General features: G+C 44.7%; 1 protein-coding gene across 1 annotated transcript in view; it reads right to left on the reverse strand.

Annotated features, from left to right (window-relative positions):
- Positions 1-1028: 1028 nt before the first annotated feature.
- Positions 1029-22450, reverse strand: part of DARS1 (aspartyl-tRNA synthetase 1) — a 473122-nt gene continuing 451700 nt past the window's right edge. Inside the window, exon 18 of the mRNA XM_069225076.1 lies at positions 1029-1558. Within this exon, the coding sequence (XP_069081177.1) occupies positions 1467-1558 (92 nt within the window). The 3' untranslated portion in view covers positions 1029-1466. The remainder of the gene's footprint in view (positions 1559-22450) is intronic.

Raw genomic sequence — 22450 nt, forward strand, 5'->3', positions numbered from 1 at the left:
GAGTCTAAACAGAGTATCTATTAGCAAGCCTCCCAAAATAAGTTACAGAAACAGAATTGCATCTTTTTTAGGTTTTGTTGGTATGATGTAACCCTAGACATCGTTTTTTCCGACATGCCTCGGGAGGCTGATCACATTGTATCTCAAAGCTATTATAAAATGCAGTGCCAATGTCTTCCTGTTCCTCATCTATGTGTGATGTTACACCATCACGCCTAAGGTGAATCATGTTACTACAATGACCAGTTGACCTGACTGCTTTCAGCATATCTCACTGTGACACCCATCCTGTGATTCCGGAAACGATCCTGTAAATTGCTCAGACTGCCGTGTGAGCCACCCGCAGACCCTTTTTGAAAATACTGAAACGCGTGAGCTGGACTTTCTGTTCCGCAGAGACAAAACATACCAATTAAACGGTGAACTGTTTAACTTGACTGTGCTTTCTACGTGCAATGTACCCGGAAATCAATTTTACCAAGGCTTCCCAAGCACCGCTTTTGTGCAATTAAGGCAGAAATGTTGCCATTGCTTCCTGAATGAATTCAATATGAAAGCTCTCACTGAACTCGGTGCGCCATTTTCTGCCCATTATTCTATTTTATTGTCACAAATCAGATTGCAGGTCCAAAGCATCGCTGAAATATTCGCGTAACAATAAAAAAAAACACGGTCTCTCGGCAGCGATGCCACAAACAATGCAGTCAAAACAATGTGGAAATATCAGGGGAGATGGGAGGAGACAGGGGGAGGGGGCGCATGCATGAGGGAACGTAGTCTTTTATTGCGAAGGAAGCTAGCTGGCTGTGTGCTCCGTTTATGGGTCATTTTAGTTTACGACTAAGCAAAGTTTTGCAATTTGTGCAATGAGTACGAGGGACAGATAAGGCAATGCGACTCCGGGTCACGGTGCGCCTCAATAGCTGTACGGTGAAAGTGTATGGAAAACTCATTACTCACTGGCACCCGCGTCTATTACAAAGGGTCACACAACTGTTTACCAAAGTAAATACATCGACACATACAAACATAATTTATCGATTTTATTGTTAGAACGTTATACAAAAGCCTAAAATGTGAAACCTCTAAGCGTGTTTTTTGAGGCTTCCTCCTGCCCGTTTCACCCCTGCAAGATATTCTTGTTTACCGTCATCTGTTCAAGCGCTTCTATTAGTCAATCCGCCATCTCCAGTTATTACCCGTGTTTCAAGGCACGCCTTCACCTTTTCTGTCAAACGACTCTCGTGTTTGTGATGTTAATGAATGAAAAGCTCGTACCAGTTTTCTGATGTAAATTGATTAGGTGTAGTTTTAGATTATGTTTTGTTAAAGAATAGTTACTGACGCATGAAAAATAGTTTAATGTCTGTTTAACGGATGAGAGGTAATTTTTCTACTGTATGTTAAAAGTGCACAAGGCAGCCGAGCGGCAGCAGGAGACAGGCACTGTTCGGGCGAACAAACTCCTAAGGTGTAAGGCGTTTAGGGTCACGTGGGAACATGGACGTCTGCCGGACATTGTGCAATCCCAGGTACAGCATGGTTACTCGCTCCAATCCTAAAATACAAAATAGTATGCGTTCAAATGCTTGTTAAGTGTAATCGTTAAGGCTAAAAATGCAATGCTCTAATCATATGCAAAGTATTAACGAAAGACTGCACAAGGATATACTGAGCATTAAACAAAATCGGCTATTGAGGTCTGAGTGTTGACTTGTTTCTACAACAAGCCTTAGATTGCCATTGAGTTTCACTTTAAGCTAAGCAGCAGCAAGACAAATATGTTTACAATAACACATTTACTTTCCCTGGAAATCCATGGATGTTGTAAGTCCATCATAACATGCCACGTACAGCAATTTATGGCCCACAAACACACTGACAACATCCTATCGCTGCTCCTCTTTCTGGTACAAATAATTCCCCATTCCACTACTCTCTATGTAACTGGAATGTGTACCATTGGCGGTTGCTTTTCCAAACAATATTCTGCTAAACTATGGCCTGGTTCTGGACAAAATGATCGTGTGTCTCCTTTTTGTGGCCATGTCAAGCACCTGAACATGCAGCTTTCCTATCATCGGGTTAGTAAGTGACTTACCAGTGTAATGCTCTTTTTGGTGGATACTCTACCTATATATTCCTCGCATTGTAAATCTCGGTCGGCCACCAGACTGGATGCAGAATTTTTTGTAAAACCTACATGCAAGCGGGTGGTGCCATCTTTCTCCTAACCGCCTGCAGACATGACAATATAGATCCGCATACAGGAGTCCCCTTCCCCCTACATACTGACAAAGTAGTCTCCTATTTTTAATCATACTTTCAGACACAGATTGTGGCTGACAAGATTACATTTGTACTGACAATGTTCAAACACTAACTCAGGACTTTATTACTAGCAAAAGTCCACCGAGGCAGGCAGCAAGAGATCTGCAATTAACTAGAGTATCCACCAATAAAAGGATCACCAAAAAAGTAACTTATTCTCTTTATGGATACTTCTTTACGCAGATTCATCATCTTGTGAGTCAGTATCAAAGTAATGTCACCTCTGAAGAAATAGGCCTGAGGAGTGAACTTATCACCGCAAGTTCTAGTGGAAGGAGCATGCAAAATTATTCTCCCTGTAGACCTCAGAGTTGACACAGTAGTGCCTGAGGAAACATTGGTAGATGCCGGCAAGGTTGCCTGGCAGATGTCCAAGACCTTAACATTTAGAGCCATGGCTTGAGTGGTGGCTTTCACCCTGGTGTAATGAAGCTTAAGACCCTCAGGAGGATTATTATTTACCACAGCATAACAGTTTGATGCAGAGGGCAATCCATCACGAGAAGATCCACTTCTGACTTACTTTGCCTTTCTTGGCACTCTTGAACCCAACAAACAGCTGATCATCAACAAGGTACCCCTTAGTCCTATCATATAAGAGAAGGGCATGTTATGAATGCAACTGATGCAGCTTCTTACCCTTCTAGATGGATGTGGTAGATAAAACAATGCAGGAACCACAATAAACTACTCCATAAGGAAGGATGAATGACAAGCAGGAAGGATGGGTGGGCTGGTAAGGAATCTGCAGCTATAGTCTCTATCAGATAAGGTGTTACTGAAGGTAAGTAACTTGTACATCTGATAGACATTTCTAGCTGCAGATTTCTTACCTATGAATAGATACCCAGGCAATACCATCCCTGGAGGAGGGTCTGTGAACCAATTTTAAATGAGAACGTCCTGTAGGACTGAACGGGCAAAGTGCCCATCCCAATAGACCTGACTGTCCAGGAAGTAGGGTTTGGTAAACGTGCACTGAGGCCTACATTGCTGCCTTGCAGATGTCCAGGACGGGAACTCCGAGAACTAACGTAGTGGTCGCAGCTTTAGCTCTGGTAGAATGAATACGCAAGCCCTCATGGGGTGCTTTTTAGCTAACCCGCGGCAGATTTTGATGCAGAGCATGACCCAAAGAGAGATAGTTTATTCTGCACTGCCCGTCCTTTCTTCGCACCCACATACTCCACAAAAGTTGGTCATCCATGAGGAAATCTTGAATGATCAAGGTAGACACCAACACTCTTTTTGGGTCCTGGTGGTGGAGTATCTCCTCTATCTTAGAAGGATTTGGGGGAGGGGTGTAAAAAGTTGGTAAGACGATTGGCCTACATGAAAATGCGTGACCGCTTTTGGCAGAATAGAGGCCCTAGTGCAAAGACTATTTTGTCACGAAAGAGAGAGAGTGCAGGTGGTTTAGATGAGAAGGCCTGCAGCTCACCCACTCTTCAGGCAGATCTAATTGCAACAAGGAAGGCTGTTTTAAATGTGAGAAGTCTGAGGTGACAGTTGTGAACAGGCTAGTGTGGAGCGCACATCAAAAAGGTCAGAACCAAATTAAGATCCCATTGGAGTATAATGAAGGGGGGAAGGAGGGAAGAGATAAGTAAGGCCCTTAAATCTATGTAGTAGGAGATTTAAACAAAGAGGGTTGATCAGGCAACCAAAAGAATGTAGAAATGGCAGATTAACAGCCCTTAAGACTGCCAAGAGCAGCGCCCTACTGGTTAAGGGAAAGAATGAACAGTATGCCCTCCGAAACAGGGGCAGAAACGAGATTAACAGACTTGTCTGGGCACCATGCCATACATCTGAGGGGTATACCATTTTGGTGAAGGGACAGCTTGCTGCCAAGATAACATTACAGACTTAGGAAGGAAGATCAAAAGCTGTCAACTGCAGCCGCTCAAACTCCACACAAGACAGCGGTGGGTGGACAGATTTGGGTGAAGAACCCTCCCCATGTTGCTGTAAGATAAGTTCTTTCCGAAGGAGCAGTATGAAAGGAGGATCAATGGACCTGCTCAGCAGCTCAGGCTACCAGATTCTTTGTGCCCAGTCCAGGGCCACCAGAATTATTTCAGTCCAGTAATTCCTGATCTTCTTGAGAACTCAGGCATGGGTAGTATGGGTGAAAAGGCATACAGGAGGCCTGAATTCCACTCAAGATGAAAAACATCACTGAGTGAATGCCGCTCTGGAGGCTCCAGAGCGCACAACCGCTGACATTGCACGTTCTTGACGGAGGCGAACAGATCTAACCTAGGCTGTCCCCACTGCTGAAAGAGACCTGGCCCAATTTTGGATTCATGATCCGCTAAGCATCTTCGGCTGAGTTAGTCTGCTCTAGCGTTCCGAGAGCCCATTACAAGTTTAGCCACGAGGGATATGCCCTGTTGTTCCAGCCATGTCTAAAGGCATAGAGCCTCTTGCCAAAGGGTCCACAACTCCACCCCACTCTGTTTGTTGCAGTACCACATGGTGGTGTTGTCCGTGAACATCTGCACCAACGTTCCCTTTATGGAATGTAGAAAGGCTTTCAATGACAGTCGGATCACGTGGAGCTCCAATGTACTGATGTGGAGTCCTGCTCTCTCCCTACACCAGATTCCTCTGATCTCCACCTCTCCCAGATGACCGCCTCTTCATTTGTCAATACTGTCAAATCTAATTGGGGAAGGGAGTGGGATCTGCCTCGGACCCAATTGTGGTTCGTCAACCACCACTGCATATTTTTCGCAGTTCCCTCCATGATCTGGACCATGTCGGAGAGAGTCCTCATATGATGTGCCACTGGAACTTCAGGCCCCACTGCAGGGCCGTCATATGCCATCTGGCATATGTCACCAGCAGAATGCAGGAAGCCATGAGTCCCAACAGCCTCAGAGTCAGCCTCACAGAAATCCATGGTAAAGGCTGAAACGTCAGTATCATAGACTGAATATCCTGGACGTGTGGCTCGGGACTACAAGCCCAACACTGCACTGGGTCCAGAAGAGCTCAGATGAAAGGGAGCATCTGAGAGGGAGTCAGGTGTGACTTCAGCAAGTTTATAGTGAACCCCAGCAAATGCAGGAGGTTCGCTGTAGTCTGGAGGTGGCAGACAACAGTCTGGGGCGAGCTCGCCTTCAACAGCCATTCATCGAGACAGGGGAAGACTGATGCCCCTGATCTCCACAGATGAGCTACAACCACTGCCATTGCCATGGTAAACGCCTGAGGTGTGCTGGTAAGACCAAAGGGAAGCAAGGTGAACTGAAAGTGCTCGTGGCCTACCATGAACTGCAAGTAACGCCTGTAGGAAGGCTGGACAGGGATATGGAAATAAGCAAGTCCAATGCTATCATACAGTCTCCTGGGTCCAGGGAAGACAAGACTTGACCCAATGTTAGCATTTTGAACTTATCCTTTTTGAGGAAGAGATTGAGGGCTTGTAAGTCTAGGATAGGGCGAAGACTCCTGTCCTTCTTATGAATTAGTGGGAATAATAACCACAGCCTACTTCTGGCACCAGGCCCATCTCTATGGCTCCCTTGGCCAGGAGAGCTGCAACTTCCTTGTGGAGAAGAGACAGATTATCTTTCATCATTCGGTCATGAGATGGTGGCATGAAGTGAAGGGTAGTCTCGAATGGGAAGGAGTATGGCCTTCAGATGTTCGGCAAAATCCACCTGCACAAGGTAATGGACTGCCGGTGGGGCAGGTAATGGCAAATCCTACCGCCAACTGGGTCGCTCATGGCGGTAGAGAAGCAGACTAAGGGCTTAGAGGCTGCAGGTGGGGAGGGGGGCATCTGACTGACCTGACCGCTAGTCACCTGACACACAAGGTCAATGGGTCCCACGTCTTAGCCACATATTTGGAAAGCATGCACAGCACGGTGGCTGGTTGGGAACTGGCGCGGGTGGAAACCCCTTCTGTAGCTACCTAAGGAACGAAAGGCAGATTGAGGGGATGAAGGGTTTCCACAAAGCCCAATGACCTGGCTGTAGTCCTGAAACCCTTGAAGAGTGCCACTGAAGGGCCTGTACATAAGGGAAGCCATCACATTCCTCAAAAAAAGCCAGATGCCCTCAAATAGGTGTGGCACCTCAAGGCCACTGTCACTGAAACTGCTCTGCCTAGTGAGTCTGTCATGTCCAGTCCGCAATGGAGTGTGAACTTTGCCGCATCTCTTCCGTTGACAACAGCCTTAGAGAGTACGGCCCAGGCCTCCTCCGGGACCTGTGGCAGCATTTGCGCAACCATGTCCATAGAGTTTGGGATTAATGGCCCAAAAAGGCATGCAGTGTTCATGGACTGAAACGTCAGGCTGGCTGAAGAAAACATCTTCTTCCCAAATTAATCCAGCCTCTTGGATTCCCTATCTGGGGGAGCGGTAGGGAACGTGCCAAGGGAAGATGAGGCTTGGACTACCAATCTTTCAAGGGTGGGGTGTTGCATAAGAAAACGTGGGTCCCCGGGCGCAGGGCAATGGCGGCACCTTATTCATAGGAGCTCCTGTGCTGGGTTTGGATCAGCTACCCAAAAGAACGTCCGTGAGGGTATCACTGAACAAGAGCAGGGGTTATGATGTGGAAGCTCCCGGTTGCACCACCTGTGTCAGGAGATTAGAACTGACTGCCACTGAGGGCAGCTAAAGGTCCAGGACTCCAGCCGCCCTCCTTACCACCATTGTCTAAGAAGTGCCCTCCTCCGTAGCCATGGTAAGGGGAGAGAGTAGCTATGGTAAGGGGAGAAACTATACCAGTATCTTGAGATGTGTCCAGTCCACTGGATTCACCCAAGTCCTCACGCCAGTCCATTTCCTCCTCACATGGCTTGCATGCTAAAGGATCCAGCGACTCCTCCCAGTCCTCCCTGAAGCTTAGCCTGGCAAAATTGGGCTCAGGATCTAATGTAGAGGCAAAGCTCCTGCAGGGGTCAGATCTGGCATCAGGCGATGCCCTTCTGGCTCTGTGTCAGCCGGGGATGACAATGGGGATGGTGAACCAGTGGGTGCCGTGAGCACTGGTATCGGTGTCAGTGCCAGGTAAGGTCAAGGTAGTACGATTGGCGCGGGTCCGGATCCAGGACTGGATCCCTGGGAGCCCACTGATGCCGAAGCTGCTAGCACGTAACCCGAGGAGGCCTCCTCTTACACCACGAGATCAGAAGGCGTGCCAACAGAGTCAGACTGCTAAAAAATGAGACGCATGGCCTCATAAAATTCTTTTAATTGGGCAGGGGTCACTCCGGCTCCTGGAAACTTGGGGAGGTGTGGATTTAGCCCATGCGCAGTGTTAGACTTGGCATCCTTGGTTTGGTCGCCCCTAACATTTTGCCTCTGTTTCCCAGGTTGTTGATGTGTGCTGGACTCTGTTTTTGCTGTTTTTGTTACTCTGGGCACTTTACCACTGCTATCCAGTGCTAAAGTGCAAGTGGTCCTATATAAAAAGTGTATGAAATTGGCTTTCCATGATTGGCATTTTTGATTTACTGGTAAGTCCCTAGTGCAGTGCACTAGAGGTGCCCAGGGCCTGTAAACCAAATGCTAGTAGTAGTCCTGCAGCACTGATTGTGCCACCCAAATGAGTAGCCCTGTAACCATGCCTCAGACCTGCCACTGCAGTGTCTGTGTGCAGATTATAACTGCCAATTCGACTTGGCAAGTGTACCCACTTGCCAGGCCTAAACCTTCCCCTTTCTTACATGTAAGACACCCCTAAGGTAGGCCCTAGGTATCCCTATGGGGAGGGTGCAGTGTATGTTTAAGGTAGGACATATACTACTGTGTTTTATATGTCCTGACAGTGAAATACTGCCAAATTCGGTTTTCACTGTTGCAAGGCCTATCTGTCTCATAGGTTAACATGGGGGCTACCTTTAAATATGATTAACGTGTAGATTCCCCTTAGAAGCACATGGACATATGGAGTTTGGGGTCTCTGAACTCACAATTTAAAAATACATCTTTTAGTAAAGTTGGTTTTGAGACTGTGTGTTTGAAAATGCCGCTTTTTATAAAGTAGGCATTTTCTTGCTTAAACCATTCTGTGACTCTGTCTGTTTGTGGATTCCCTGTCTGGGTTAGTTTGACAGTTGGGCTGTTTGCACCTCTCTCTAGAAAGTGACACAAGGGGAGCTGGGGTGTAGCCTGCATATCGTGATGAGCCATCTCTGCTAGGAGGGAGGGGATGAGTGGTCACTTACACCTGAAAAGGCTGTGCCTGCCCTCACACAATGCAGTCTCCAACCCCCGGTATGAGTCTGGGGCCTGGCCTGGGCAAGGCAGGTTTTCATAAACAAGAGAAACTTTTCTTTGAAGTAGGCCTACTTCAAAGGCAGAACTGGGTATAAGAAGGGCACCCAAACCCCTGAAAATTAGATCACTTCTGGTAATCAAGAGGAACCTCTGCCTGGAGAAGAGCTGAAGAGAAGTGTTGCCCTGCCTGTGACTGTGCTTTGTGGAGCAATCCTGTAGTTGCTGTTTCGGCTTGTTCAAGGGGACAAAGACTGGACTTTCCTGCTTGTGAAGAAATCTCCAAGGGCTTGTCCTCAGCTTGCGTCCTGTTGTTGAAGTCTCAGGGCCATCAAAGACTTCCCCTGCCAGCACCTGGACTCTCTGCTGAGACTCCTGCCCTGCCAAGTGGTGCCCTGTCCAGTTCCTGGGGCCTTGAAAGGTGAAGTTGGCAGACCAAAACTGAAAATTCATGCACAGACTGCATTGCAGGAAAAATTTCGACGCACCTTCCGAGACGCAGCTGAGTAACGACGCGCCGCTGGCTTCACGGCTGAAATCTACGCTCCATCTGCATCATGGCTGGAAGATCGACGAGCAACACCCTCTGACGGAGGCTGATAACGTCGCAACCCACATAGCGGAGGTTTACTGATACCGTGGGGCCGGATTCTCAATGAAAACCTCACTGGGTGCGGAAAAACAATGCAAAGCCTGCCCGGACCCGAGGTGCCTGTCCGGACTGACGCATCGCTCTTCTGCAGAGAGGAAAAACAATGCACGTCAACCCGACCAGAGGAGGAATGACGCACGGTCTCGCTTGCGAGTGAGAAATCAATGCATCGCTGGCCTTTTCCAACACACACTCGCCCGTGTGGTGTTATTTTTACGCAAACCAGGTACTTTTTCATGCTAACAGCGTTAGCACGGTTTTCTAAGGATTTAAGACTCTTTTTGCTTTTTAATTCATAACTTGACTTGTGTATGGTGGATTTTTGTCGTTCTGGTCTTGTTTTGTTTAGATACATATTACCGATTTTTCTAAAACGGTGTTGTGTCATTTTGTAGTGTTTTCACTGAATTACTGTGTGTGTTGGTACAAATACTTTACACCTAGACTCAGAAGTTAAGCCTGCCTGCTTGTGCCAAGCTACCAAGGGGGTGAGCGGGCGTGAACTGAGGGTGATTCTCCTTTACCCTGACTACAGTGAGGGACCTTGCTTGGACAGGGGGTAACCTGACTGCCAAACAAAGACACAATTTTTAATACGCAGGTTACGAAAAACAAGGCCTAAAATGACAATGCTCCCTTATCGTATCTGCCAATGGGCGAGGAGCAGTCCAAGACCACTTTGACTTCTTACTCTTGTGCCTCAACTGACCCCAATCATCCTGAAGACGTGGAGGGGAAAGACAATGACTTGGGATTTCACGACCGGTCCCAGGACCTTCCTCTCGTCTGGGACTTTTACCTGCGAGGAGTCAATTGCTGAGCTGTCATCAGCTTTAGGGAACACTCCCTCAAAGCCTTCAGATGCATGGCCCGGCACTCGAAGCATGACTTCGGTTTGTGGTCCCGCAGAACCAGATGAGATGCAGATCAGTCACTGACATCACCCAATTACATGATCCGCAGGGCTTAAAACCCATCTTACGTAACAACATCTTGGCACACCAGGAGGAAAAAAAAACTCCAAAAAGTTTGACTAAAAGTCGCAAAAGGCCAGTTAAAATTGACTGGAAAGTAGCGTTCAGATCTGCGAAGGCTAGCACGGAAAGAAAAGAACTGACATTGGAGCGCCTGGGTGGCCTCTATATAGAAACAGCAAAGTCATTTACGATGCGAACCCGGCCAGAGCCGATCAAAGCCACCTACCAGTGTGGAGGGGTTCAAATCACAAAAATCTTTTGGATCTAGACGGGCGCCAGGTGAGAATTCAATGGTAAGGAATCTGTAACTAGAAGTCTCTATCAGATACCACTTGCAGATGAAAAGGTGCACAGGTCCTACGTTGCAGCTTTTCAGGGACAAAGGTAGTATATGGAGTTTGAACTGACAAGGTCTGCAGCTCGCTGACACAAAATGCAGAAGTGATAGCTAACAGAAATAGTTTTCAGAGTACAGCTGTGTAGAGGCTCGAAGGAAGCACAGGTGAAAAAGGTTAAAAACAGATTAAGGTTCCTCTCCAGCATAATGAGCAGAGGGAACCTGTGTGAAAACATTTTGACTAATAAGAGCTCACTAGGCAATCAAAGAGAAGCTGAATATTTTAAGAAACTTTAACAGTGTTCACATCAATGCCTTGTCCAGTCAAAGACAACACAAACAATACAACACTAGACAGTTTTGCTTGAATTTAGTACAAATTTAGCATAAAGGCCAAATCTATAGACTGGATTAGGTGTGGTGAGCAGTCAGTCTCATCTGTCTCTTCTGATGGAAGATCAAAGCCTCTTAAATTGTTCTGTTCAGTTTCCAAACATGAAGGTGCTAGGAAAGTAAGCACTCCCACAGATGCAGCCAAAGTGGAAGGGATATCATTAAAGTCAGGAATTCACAGAAAAACACCCTCCAAGCCCATTCCCAACTATCTGATTGAGCTTTTCTCAATATCGCTTGACTGTCTTCAGCACTTGTGGAATTAGAAGCAGAGGTGAAAAAGTATACAAGTTGCACCACAGGTTTGCCGCATCTCCTAGAGACACTTGTGAAGAAAACACTAAACCCAAAAAGGAAGGCACTGAATGTTTTCAAAGGTGGTAAAAAGGTCCACTAGGGGAACATCCCACTGTGTAAAAATGCCCTATCTTCAGCGTGCAGATGTCGCTTGAGGTATGCAAGATGATGCCTGCTTAATTCATGCACCCTGATGAGGGATGCCACTAGTTGGTCAGGGAGATCCTGTGAAATGCCAGCCAGGACTACAACCTTGCCCCCTCTGTACAGAGGGCCAGTCGCCTCACATGTCCTGCTTTTTGCAGTACCACATGGCGATTGTCTTGTCCCTCAGCACCTGGAGTGACTTGATGAATGCTAAAAATCTTGTGAACAAGTCAGATGTGTGCATCTGCAATAGCTACACATGATGGCATTGATCCACTGAAGCCAGAGGCCTCTCATCTCCTTCTCATTCATGTGACCTCCGCAATCAAGAGAATATACATTTGTTACTACTGTGACTTTGGAGAATATAGGGACAATGATCTTCTGTAGGTCAGAGTAGTGTTTGCCTGCAGTGACTTGCCTCATTAGAGACAGATCCTTAATAAGGGGTGCACTGCATGCGCAGGCTCCACTGAAGAGCCTACATGTGCCCTGCATGTGAGGTACCAGCAGGATGAAAGTTGCTAGAAGGTCCAGAAGCCTCAGAACCAATGTAGGTCTTTCCCAAAACACTGGCATTTAAGTCTGAGGGGGTCATTCTAACCCTGGCGGTCGTCGACCGCCAGGGCTAAAATGACGGGGGCACCGCCAACAGGCTGGCGGTGCCCCGCAGGGCATTCTGACCGCGGCGGTTCGGCCGTGGTCAGAAGTGGAAAACCGGCGGTCTCCCGCCGGTTTTCCGCTGCCCTTCTGAATCCTCCATGGGGATTCAGACACCCCATACCGCGGTATGGGGTGTCGTGGGGCCCCTGGGGGCCCCTGCAGTGCCCATGCCAATGGCATGGGCACTGCAGGGGCCCCCATAAGAGGGCCCCACAATGAATTTCACTGTCTGCATTGCAGACAGTGAAATTCGCGACGGGTGCCACTGCACCCGTCGCACCTTCCCACTCCGCCGGCTCCATTCGGAGCCGACGTCCTCGTGGGAAGGTTGTTTTACACTGGGCTGGCGGGCAGCCTTTTGGCGGTCGCCCGCCAGCCCAGTGTAAAACCCAGAATACGCGCAGCGGTCTAATGACCGCGGTGCGGTATTCTGGAGGGGGGAACTCTGGCGGGTGGCCTCCGCCGCCCGCCAGGGTGAGAATCACCCCCCTGAATGTCCTACTGTGGCTGTCAAGGTGACACAATAGCCCTGATAAATGACAGCCTCTAAGGAGGGTGAAAATTGGTCCTGGACCTGTTGCTGGAAGACCTCACAGCTGACAACAATTACCGTCTTTTGATGGTGGTCTGAGAATAGCGGGGGCAAAGCAAACCTTCAATAGCCTGTCATCAAGGTACCAGATCATATGTACCTCCGGCCTGTAAAATTGGGCTGTAACCACTGATACGTTGTTATTAAAGATACAAAGGCCAAATGTCAAGCTGAAAGGCAGGACAGAGAACTGGAATGGAGATTATTCTTGTGGCACAGCAGGACTGGTACATGGAAGTATGTGTCCTTCGCATCCAGGGAAATCCTCTAATCCACATGGCCGAAGGCCATCAGAACTTTGCTAGGGTTATTATCTTGAAAGAATAGTTTCATACCTGTAACTCCAGTTCTCTCATAGGGGTATTTCCATGACAGTCATAAGCGTTGAATAGTTCCGCCCGCCTGCGGGGACCCTGGAGCACTTTTTCCAATATATCTTAAGTGTTGATGTAAGCCTTACTTCAGGAAGGCCCACAAAGTCACTTAAGAGTGTCAATATGCAGCCTAAATGAAAGGCTACAGTGTCTGAAATTCTTCATCTTGTTTGCCTTAAAAAGGCCGGTTCTCTGGCCACCTCAAAGCAATCAATCTATAGGTGGACTGTCTCCTGTATTCTATTTTGCTACCAACTAGCTAACAAAACATTAGCTGGCAGACCAAGCACCCTATACCAGAGGCAAGTCTGCCACGACTGCATTCATGAGGAATGTTCCCTTAGCAGATATCTGCAGAGCCACGACCTGGAGGTTTCTCCACACATTCACTAAGCATTACTGTTGTGACTCTGATGCCAAGACAGATGCTCAAGGACGGCTTCTCTCAGGAATCTCTTTGCTTGATAGTGCATTTCATTATTGTTCTGTCTACTCCCCTGCTGTCTATGGGATGGGCTTATTATTCTATTCTACGCTTATGACTATACATGAAAATCCCCTCAGAGAGAAGGAATAGTTTCCGAACTGTAACTCCAGTTCTCTCATTGTGGTATTTCCATGATAGTCATAAGCAACCCTCCTCCTCCCCGGTGGAGTAGACAAAATAATATTTCAGGTATATCATTATCCCAGCTAGGACTGCCTACAAAAAGAACTGAGGTAACTGCCTCTCTCTAGACATGATGGGATACTGGAGGACCAGCTGTTCTTAAAGACTGGAAAATGACCTACAGATGTCACAGGAGGCAGGAAGGTGTGAAGATGACAGGCCGATGACACGAACATCATGAGAATCTATTTTGGCCTTTTTTCTGCCACAGCAGGGGCATTTGTCAAACAGAGAAGGCAGTTTTTCAGGGAAAAACGCCTTAATTCCTGTCAGAAAAAGACACAAATCAAGATGGAAAGTCAAAAGATATCGAGTGAAACAGTTGTCACTGAGATTATCACTCTATGTTTGAAGAAAAAAATCTAAAAAGTTCGAGCTCAATGCTCCAGGGTCCTGTCAGCAGGAGCCGGAAAAAAAGAATTGAGCTAACTGCTATTAGGCATGATGGGATACTGGAGGACCAGCTGTTCTTTAAGACAGTCTCCTTTTTCTTCATTTGTAATGGCAGCCTATAGGCTACACTGCCCTGCACTCCTTCATCCTTATTTTGCATTACAAAAAGGTTTATGAAGGATTTTGTCTGCTAAAATGTCAACTTATTCATGCATTTGAATGCATGTGCCTTAGCTATTTCTCCTTTTTAAAGCAAACAAGATGAAGAATTTCAGACAGTGTAGCCTTTCCTTTAGGCTGCATATTGACATTCTTAAGAGACTTCGCAGGCCTTCCTGAATTAAGGCGAACATCAACACTTAAGAAGATATTTTGGAAAAAGTGCTCAGGGGTCCATGCAGGCAGTGGAACTATTCTATGCTTAGGACTATACATGGAAATCCCCTATGAGAGAACTTCTAATTCTTGAGGAATACGTTCAGTAATCTGAGGGCTAAGATCTAGTGCTCCATCAGTTTTTTCTCCACAGTGTCTGCCCCCATCAAACAGCACATCTATCAATGATGTCTGGACGTCTTCAGAAAATGTGGAGGAGTGCATTGAAGCATGTTTTCTAATAAAGACACAAGTACCTATTGCATGGGTTTGTAGTGTCTAGGCCAGAAAGCAGAAACTTCTCAGCTACATTTTTTACATCTTAGAGGATCATTTATACAAAGCTAGTAGATATATCTTCGTGCATCACAGGTACACACCCGTAGATCCTGTCCCAGAGGGTGACCACAGTGCTTTTTCTGTCACCCGCCACTGGTTTATAGCATCTGGTAAAGGGGTGATTAACTTCTGGCACAGAAAATGTTTTTGAACTAGCCACCATAATCAGGTCACACAGAGCCTCGTTAAATAGCAACAGAATCTCTCAAGTAGAAAGTGTAGATTGCACAACCTATCTCAAGATTAGCCTTTGCTTCTCCATTCAGGATCAGCAGTTCCAAAACATTTGCTCCCCTCTTAACTACAACTGCAATTGAGGAACCTTCTTTGGTCTGGGGCCCTAAAGGAGAATCAGGACAGATTCTGGGGATGTATCAGGGCCATTGTAATTGTAATTGTAATCGTATTTATATAGCGCTTACTACCCCTGACGAGGCGTCGAAGCGCTTTTCGATGAGTAGCACGCTACTCCGGTACCCAACAAGAATTAGTGATGGATTAGTATAATTTAAATAAGGAGTACAGTTTTAGTATTATTATGAGTTAATTTGAGTTGCGGATATGAGAGTTTGTTAGTTAGATTGACTGGAGTAATGGAGGGGTGGAGGAGGAAAGAAATCCAGAAGTGTTAGTTGGGAGTTTATCCTTCATTTACTCAATCCAAAGGCTTGAGATGAATAAAAGGGGAGCGGAGGAGAAAGAGGATGTGGAAGGGTAAGGGAGAGCATAGTAGCAGGGTGAGATGAATGCAGGAGAATTTAGTAGGGTTGTGTGGGAGGTCACAGAGGTAGAGTGAGGTTTGGTGAGTTAGATGTGGAGGTGGAGGGAAGAGCTTAGGCAGAGATATTTAGGAGATGAAAGTGGTCGAAGGGATTTGGGATGAGTCCGAGTGAGAATGGAGGATAGTTTGATAGAGACATGACATAAGAGTGATGAGTAGATAAGTGTGATAAAAAGAGAGCAGAAATTCATAGATATCTAGTATAACAACCCATGCAATGATCCACAAACATGCCAGACACAGAAACAACATATACACATACATACACATATATATATATATATTTATACACACACACACACACACGAATACACACACATATGCACATACAATACATAATTAGAATCATGGGTAAAAAATACTTAGTCAGACAGGTTTAAAAGAGTGTGTGTGTATTTTATTGTTATTGGTTTAGTTTCTGTAAAATGAGCATCGTGGCCTACCCAACCGGAGTATTTTCTATGAGTATGTCAGTAAGCGTTACCTAGCATGTTTTATATGCCCCGTTTATATTGTACACTAAGGGTACGTGATGGGCCACGGGGTAAGCGTCTCCAGCAACCTTGTGTGCCTTTGGCAATGTGATTGTTACTAGTGCGTCTTTGTGGAGATGTCCTTGTGCTTCTGAGCATCAACAACGCACCACCGGAATCGGCGGTAAACGCATTGGGGTCGTTTTGGAAAGCTGTCCATCATCCTGGTAAAAGGCGGGAATTCCTTTACCTACTTCGAGGGTGGATGGGGCGTGGCTCAGCGGGCGGAGCTTACAGGTGCTTTATAAAGGGAGAACCTTCTACTCTGTGTCTCCAGCAGAGGAAGATAGAACCCGAGCGTCACAGTCAGATACAGATTACGCTCCAGTACATCATCAGTTCACCTCCAGGAAGGATTCTAGATCTTTTCTGCTATGGGATCTCTGAGCGTACAGCCTTGCTTTATCTTTGCCAAGCCCAAGAGTTAGGGTGGCTTGTCCTTTCCAGAGGCTGATCTTCAACTGCGGCACCTGCTACGTTTATATTTCTAAGTGCTTCCTGTTGCGGTTTAGTCTCTGTAAAATGAGCATCGTGGTCTACCCAACCGGAGTATTTTCTACGAGTATGTCAGTAATCGTTACCTATCATGTTTTATACGCCCTGTTTATATTGTACACTAGGGGTACGTGATGGGCCACGGGGTAAACGTCTCCAGCAACCTTGTGTGCCTTTGGCAATGTTATTGTTACTAGTGCGTCTTTGTGGAGATGTCCACGTGCTTCTGAGCATCAACAACGCACCACCGGAATCGGCGGTAAACGCATTGGGGTCGTTTTGGAAAGCTGTCCATCATCCTGGTAAAAGGCGGGAATTCCTTTACCTACTTCGAGGGTGGACGGGGCGTGGCTCAGCGGGCGGAGCTTACAGGTGCTTTATAAAGGGAGAACCTTCTACTCTGTGTCTCCAGCAGAGGAAGATAGAACCCGCGCGTCACAGTCAGATACAGATTACACTCCAGTACATCATCAGTTCACCTCCAGGATGGATTCAAGATCTTTTCTGCTATGGGATCTCTGAGCGCACAGCCTTGCTTTATCTTTGCCAAGCCCAAGAGTTAGGGTGGCTTGTCCTTTCCAGAAGCTGTTGGCACTGCAAAGTGATGTTGGCGGGGTAAGCTGGAGTCCCCAAACTGCAGAGTGCTACCATGCAATATCTGGGGGTCAAATGGATGACTTGCATCAGTCAGTACAGGGGTGTTGTACAAATTGCATCAAAATAATTTCTGACCACTGTAGGTACACAGTGCTTGCAGTCTCATTTCTGAAGCATCTTTTTTTCGGTTTATCAGAGAACACAATAGGCGTCAAGTTAATGCCGCACTGTCAAACCTTGAGTAAGAAAGATTCTACACCAAGAACACAAAAACTGAACGTTACAAGATATTCATATAAATTCCCCAAGGAAACACTAATGCATGGGCTTACTAGGCAATACTGATGAATCGGTTACGCCTTGGTTCCAGGTTTTACGACTACCGAATGGCAAGACTAGAGGCTAAAGGAATGATGTCAGTTGACATTTCATGAAAAGAACTACAAAATCATGCCCTTTAAATTACAAAGAGAGTAACTACTGTGTTTAGATATCAGTATAATGCAACCTACAGGAGACTTAAGTGCTCAGGCATAATTTCCTGTCCTTACATCTCCATGCACACTGGCTTTAGTTCAGCAGTAGCAGTCTGCGCCGTAATGGATGGGCATCTCAACAATTATTTGGAAGCAGCTGGAACAAGCAGAGAGAAGAACTTCTCCAAGGCTCTGTGTTGGCAAGTGCTATACAGAGCAGCTGAATATCCCTTCCAACAGCAACATATTTTATCAAAGAGAGAAACCAGTCCAATACTATCACAGGCTAAATATAAAAACACTACTACTCTACACACCAAAACTGTGTACAATAAGATACACAAACTGCCAGCACAATATACATGCAGCTCATTAGTTCTTCTATACTCCATATCAACCTTGGATAATGTATGATAGAAGTGCAGCTGAATGCTACTGACAACTGGGAAAGTTGGTCATTTCTGTCCCCTGCGATCACTGCTTGGGCCAAAATCCTAAACTGGTGAAAAGAAATCTCAATCTTTTCTGGTACAGAGGCAAACAGGTTTCGCACAGCACTGTAAATGCAGTATAGGTTTTAGGAAAAACCTTAACCCCCCAGCACAGATCTAGGTCACATGTTTATAATATTTAGTGTCAAGGACTGACAGACTTCTGAAGCAAGGCTGTTTTGAATATCACACCATTGTTAGAAGGAGACTGTATGAAGTACACCTAATGCACTACTGTAGATCTCACTTCTATTAGAGATTAGCATCTTAATGTTCACCTCAAAGGTAGTAGTACCTCAGACAAGAAAAGGAGGTAACTGTGCCTCAGTAGAGTTGAGCAAACATCCTTGTTTCCTACAACGAAATCTGTGGTGTTCTTGTGTACATGCGTCTCGTATGTCACAAGATAGATGGAGCTGGGGTATTCTGGAATGTGGGAAACCGTGAGAGACAGTTGAGAAAGGCGGAACGAGTGAAGCAAGGCGGTCATGGTGGGGGTGTATATCAAATAAACAGGACATCCCGAAATACCTACTTGCTCCTGTGAGTTATCCAACGTGACATTTGGGGAAGAGCAAATCTATAACCCACTCACCTCAACATCTGCTACTGTTTAACAAGGAAGAAACTTACTTTGTGGCGGTGCAGTAGCAGCTTCATCTGGTCACGAGGAGAAGTAAGTGAAATGATGGCTGCATAGTATTTAACTAGGAAGTGAAACACTGAATAAGTAAGATAAGTGCAGGAGACATTGTCGGGAGTCTGGTGTGTTTCATTTATGAAGCGGCGGCCATTTTAGGAGTACTGAGGAAAAGCACAGAGGGGTTGGAACGCTAACAGATACAAGCCAAAGGCGGAGACGGCCATTTCAGGTGAAGAGCAAGTGAACTGTCAGTTTACATTATAATAGTTCACATATTTAGTCAACAACTTTAGAACAATGAGGGAAAAAAATTGAAACACAGCATATTTGCCTTCACTGATTTTTAGTTTTTACTTAAAATGATAAACATTGAGACCTGATACCATACAAGGAAAAAAAAATACAGTACCTAACGGTGCACGCATATTTATACAACAGGGTTTGATGACTGTGGTAATACTGGGGCTTATTCTGGATATACTATACAGTGATAAGCACACTAGCCCCAAGTGAGGAAGACTGCACCTCAAAGTCATATGATCCTACGTTGCAGAACCGTCAAGGTCTTTTTCGAGTTCATACATCCTGTTAACACTTCGAATCTTATTTATAGTGAAAACTTATTGCCATATCAATGCATGCTGGGAGTTGTGGTTCAAATATAAATATGAAATGTTGAAACAATCCTAATCAATGTAATTAATTTATAGAGAGATTCTCATGAGGTTAAACAAAACAATATCAAAAATATCGAAATAATCAAAATTCAAATACTTTGTGGGAAAACAGACCTATATCGGATTCACTTCATATACCATTCCCAACCTCACTATAATAACTATAATTCTAACAATATAATCACTTAAATAATTAACTGATTTTCTCTACAATTAATATCATTGCTGAATTTAAACAAAAAGATATATAAAAAAAAGATATATCTATGGCAAACATACAAGTAAATTCTATCCAAAATTTAAATATTGTGTACATCAGGACTAAACCATTCCAAATTCAATAGAAAAATGGCTATTACAAATACTCGCAAAGTAGTCAAGAGAATTTATGCAGCTCTCGTGATGAAAATACATTATTTAGCAGCTCAAAATAAATGTGGAGTGTGGAAGAAGGGAACATGAATGAATATGAAATATGTATAGAAAGGTTAGACACTATCTTCCTCGCATCAGTACAGTAATGGAGCATTATTATTTCGGTATGAGAGTGCAAGGTGACACAGAAACCATTGGGGAGTATGTAAGCAGTTTACGTTTAGTGATGCAACAGATGAGAGGATTAGGGGCCAGTTGGTCCAGGGGTGTAGCGGTAACAAAATTAGAGAAGAACTATGGATCAAAGATGAAGCTCCATTAGAAGAAGTTATACTTATAGCGAAACATGTTGAACACATGTTGAATTGTGTAAAAGAATTAGACAGTATAAAAGATGAGTGCTGTAAAAACAAAAGAAGAATCTGTATGTGTGATAAAAATGGGTGAAACAGAAAAAAAGTGAGAAGAGTAATTTCAAGGGTGAGTGTTTCAGGTGTGGTAGACAAGGATTGTAGAGCTAATGATCTGGAGTGTCAAACAATAAAGGTAACCTGTCACATATGTGGGAAGAAAGGACATTTTGGAATGTTGTACGAGCAAGGTGAAAAATAATGACAAAGAGAAAGCAGTACAAGTACAAAACATGCTTCAAATAAACAATACCATAGATCTGAACCAGAACTGTGAAAATACAGATCAGGGACACCCCTCTGCGTTGGTTGAGAATAATGTTGCGCTTATAATGAAATTTGACTTGTGCTCTCATCCTACTATAATCTGAAAAAGGGTATTTGATGAGTGTTTCATAAAACAAGAACTACTTGCAGAGTTAGATGTCCGACCAAGTGGTTATGGAGGCACACAGACTGAAATCGTAGGGTGATTCAAGGCTGATATTCAAAAGACATAAGTGAGAAGAAAAGATTTATGTTGCAAACAAGGGGGATACTTTTATTGGTTGGTTTCATCAGAAACAGGTAGGGGTCAAGTTGGATTCAAATGCAGTACCTCAAGTGATTCAAAGTCAACTGGCAAAGTTTGTTGAGGAATTTCTTCAATTATTTCAAGAAAAACGTAGCTGCTTAAAAGGTTATGAGAGCATCATATTCGATTGAAGAGAGATGCTGTACCTGTGGTGGCCAAGTTGAGAGGAATTCCTTTGAGCATACAAGAAAAAGTGAGCTGTGAGTTGCAGAAAGTAGTCGATCTGGATGTGATAAAGTCAATAGAGGCCACAGAATGGTTAGCGTCTGTGGTTGTGGACAAAAAGTAGAATGGGGACGATCAACTTTGTGTAGCTTTAAGAGCACTGAATTGGGAGGTTGTGGTCGATAAATTCCCACTTCCAAACATTGAAGAGCTAATGTCCACACTTGCAGGAGCAAGTATTTTTACTACAGTAGATATGACATCAGCATATCACCAGATCAAGTTAGACTTAGTCTCACAAGATCTTACTCTTATTACCTTTATAACACTGATGGAGGGTTACAGGTTCAAGAGATCACCTTTTAGACTTGTGTCTAGAGCATCAGTGTTTCAGAGAGTAAGGTCAGAAATTTCTAAAGACCAGCAAGGAGACAGATATTATCAGGATGATCTACTTATATATGAAAGTGGTGAGTGAGAACATAAGTGATGAGCAAGAGCATAACTTAAGAGTAAGGATGGTTTTGGAAAGATTAATGAGAGCTCGATTAACCCTGAGGGATGGAAAATGTACATTTTGATTGCATGAAGTGAAGTATCTGGGACATCTGATCACAGGGTCAGGAATCTTACCGAAAAAAAGATTTAGTGCAGACGATTACGAAATTAGAAAAGCCAAGAAATAGAGATGAGTTGGTGTCTTTTTTAAGCATGACAGAGTTTTATAACAAATGTCTCCCAAATTACGCAAGAAAGACAGTCCAATTAAGAGCTCTGTTGGGAAAGAAGGGAGATTTTATCTGGAATGAGATGCAAAAAATAATTTGAATTGGTAAAGAATGATTTAATGAAGGCACCTTGTTTGAAAGCATTTATCCCAGGAAATGACACCATAATAAGTACTGATGTGAGTCAAAAAGGTTTAGGGCAGTCTTGATGCAGAAAAGAAATGCGGTGGAAGAATTAATTGCTTGTGCTTCGAGAGGCTTGAAAGAGGCTGAGAAAATCTTTTCAGACATTGAGCGTGAGGCTCTATGTATTTATTGGGCATTGAACAAATAATTTTGTAAGGGGCACAAACTATAAAGTAAGATCAGGCCACAAAACACTAGAAGACGTTGTCTTAAAGGGCTCGGATGCAGTTTCTGCAGGGATAAGGAGGTGAATTATTTCTTTACAAGATTTTAACTTTACAGTAGAATATATACCGGGGTCAAAGAATTGCTCAGCAGACTATCTTTCTCGCTTAACCAAAACACGTGTTTATGATGAATAGGGTGATGATAATGTACGGGAAGAGTAAATCACTGTTTGTGAAATCAATGCAGGAACCATTTCAGAGATTGAATGGCTGAGTGAAGTAGAAAGAAGAGCACTTTAATGGAGGTTATTGATGCTATCAAAGTTCATAAACAGGGACCTATTGGTAAGCACTGGTCTTTGTTAAAAAAT

Source organism: Pleurodeles waltl, chromosome 3_1, assembly GCF_031143425.1.
Source record: "Pleurodeles waltl isolate 20211129_DDA chromosome 3_1, aPleWal1.hap1.20221129, whole genome shotgun sequence".
In the NCBI taxonomy this organism is placed as follows: Eukaryota; Metazoa; Chordata; class Amphibia; order Caudata; family Salamandridae; genus Pleurodeles; species Pleurodeles waltl.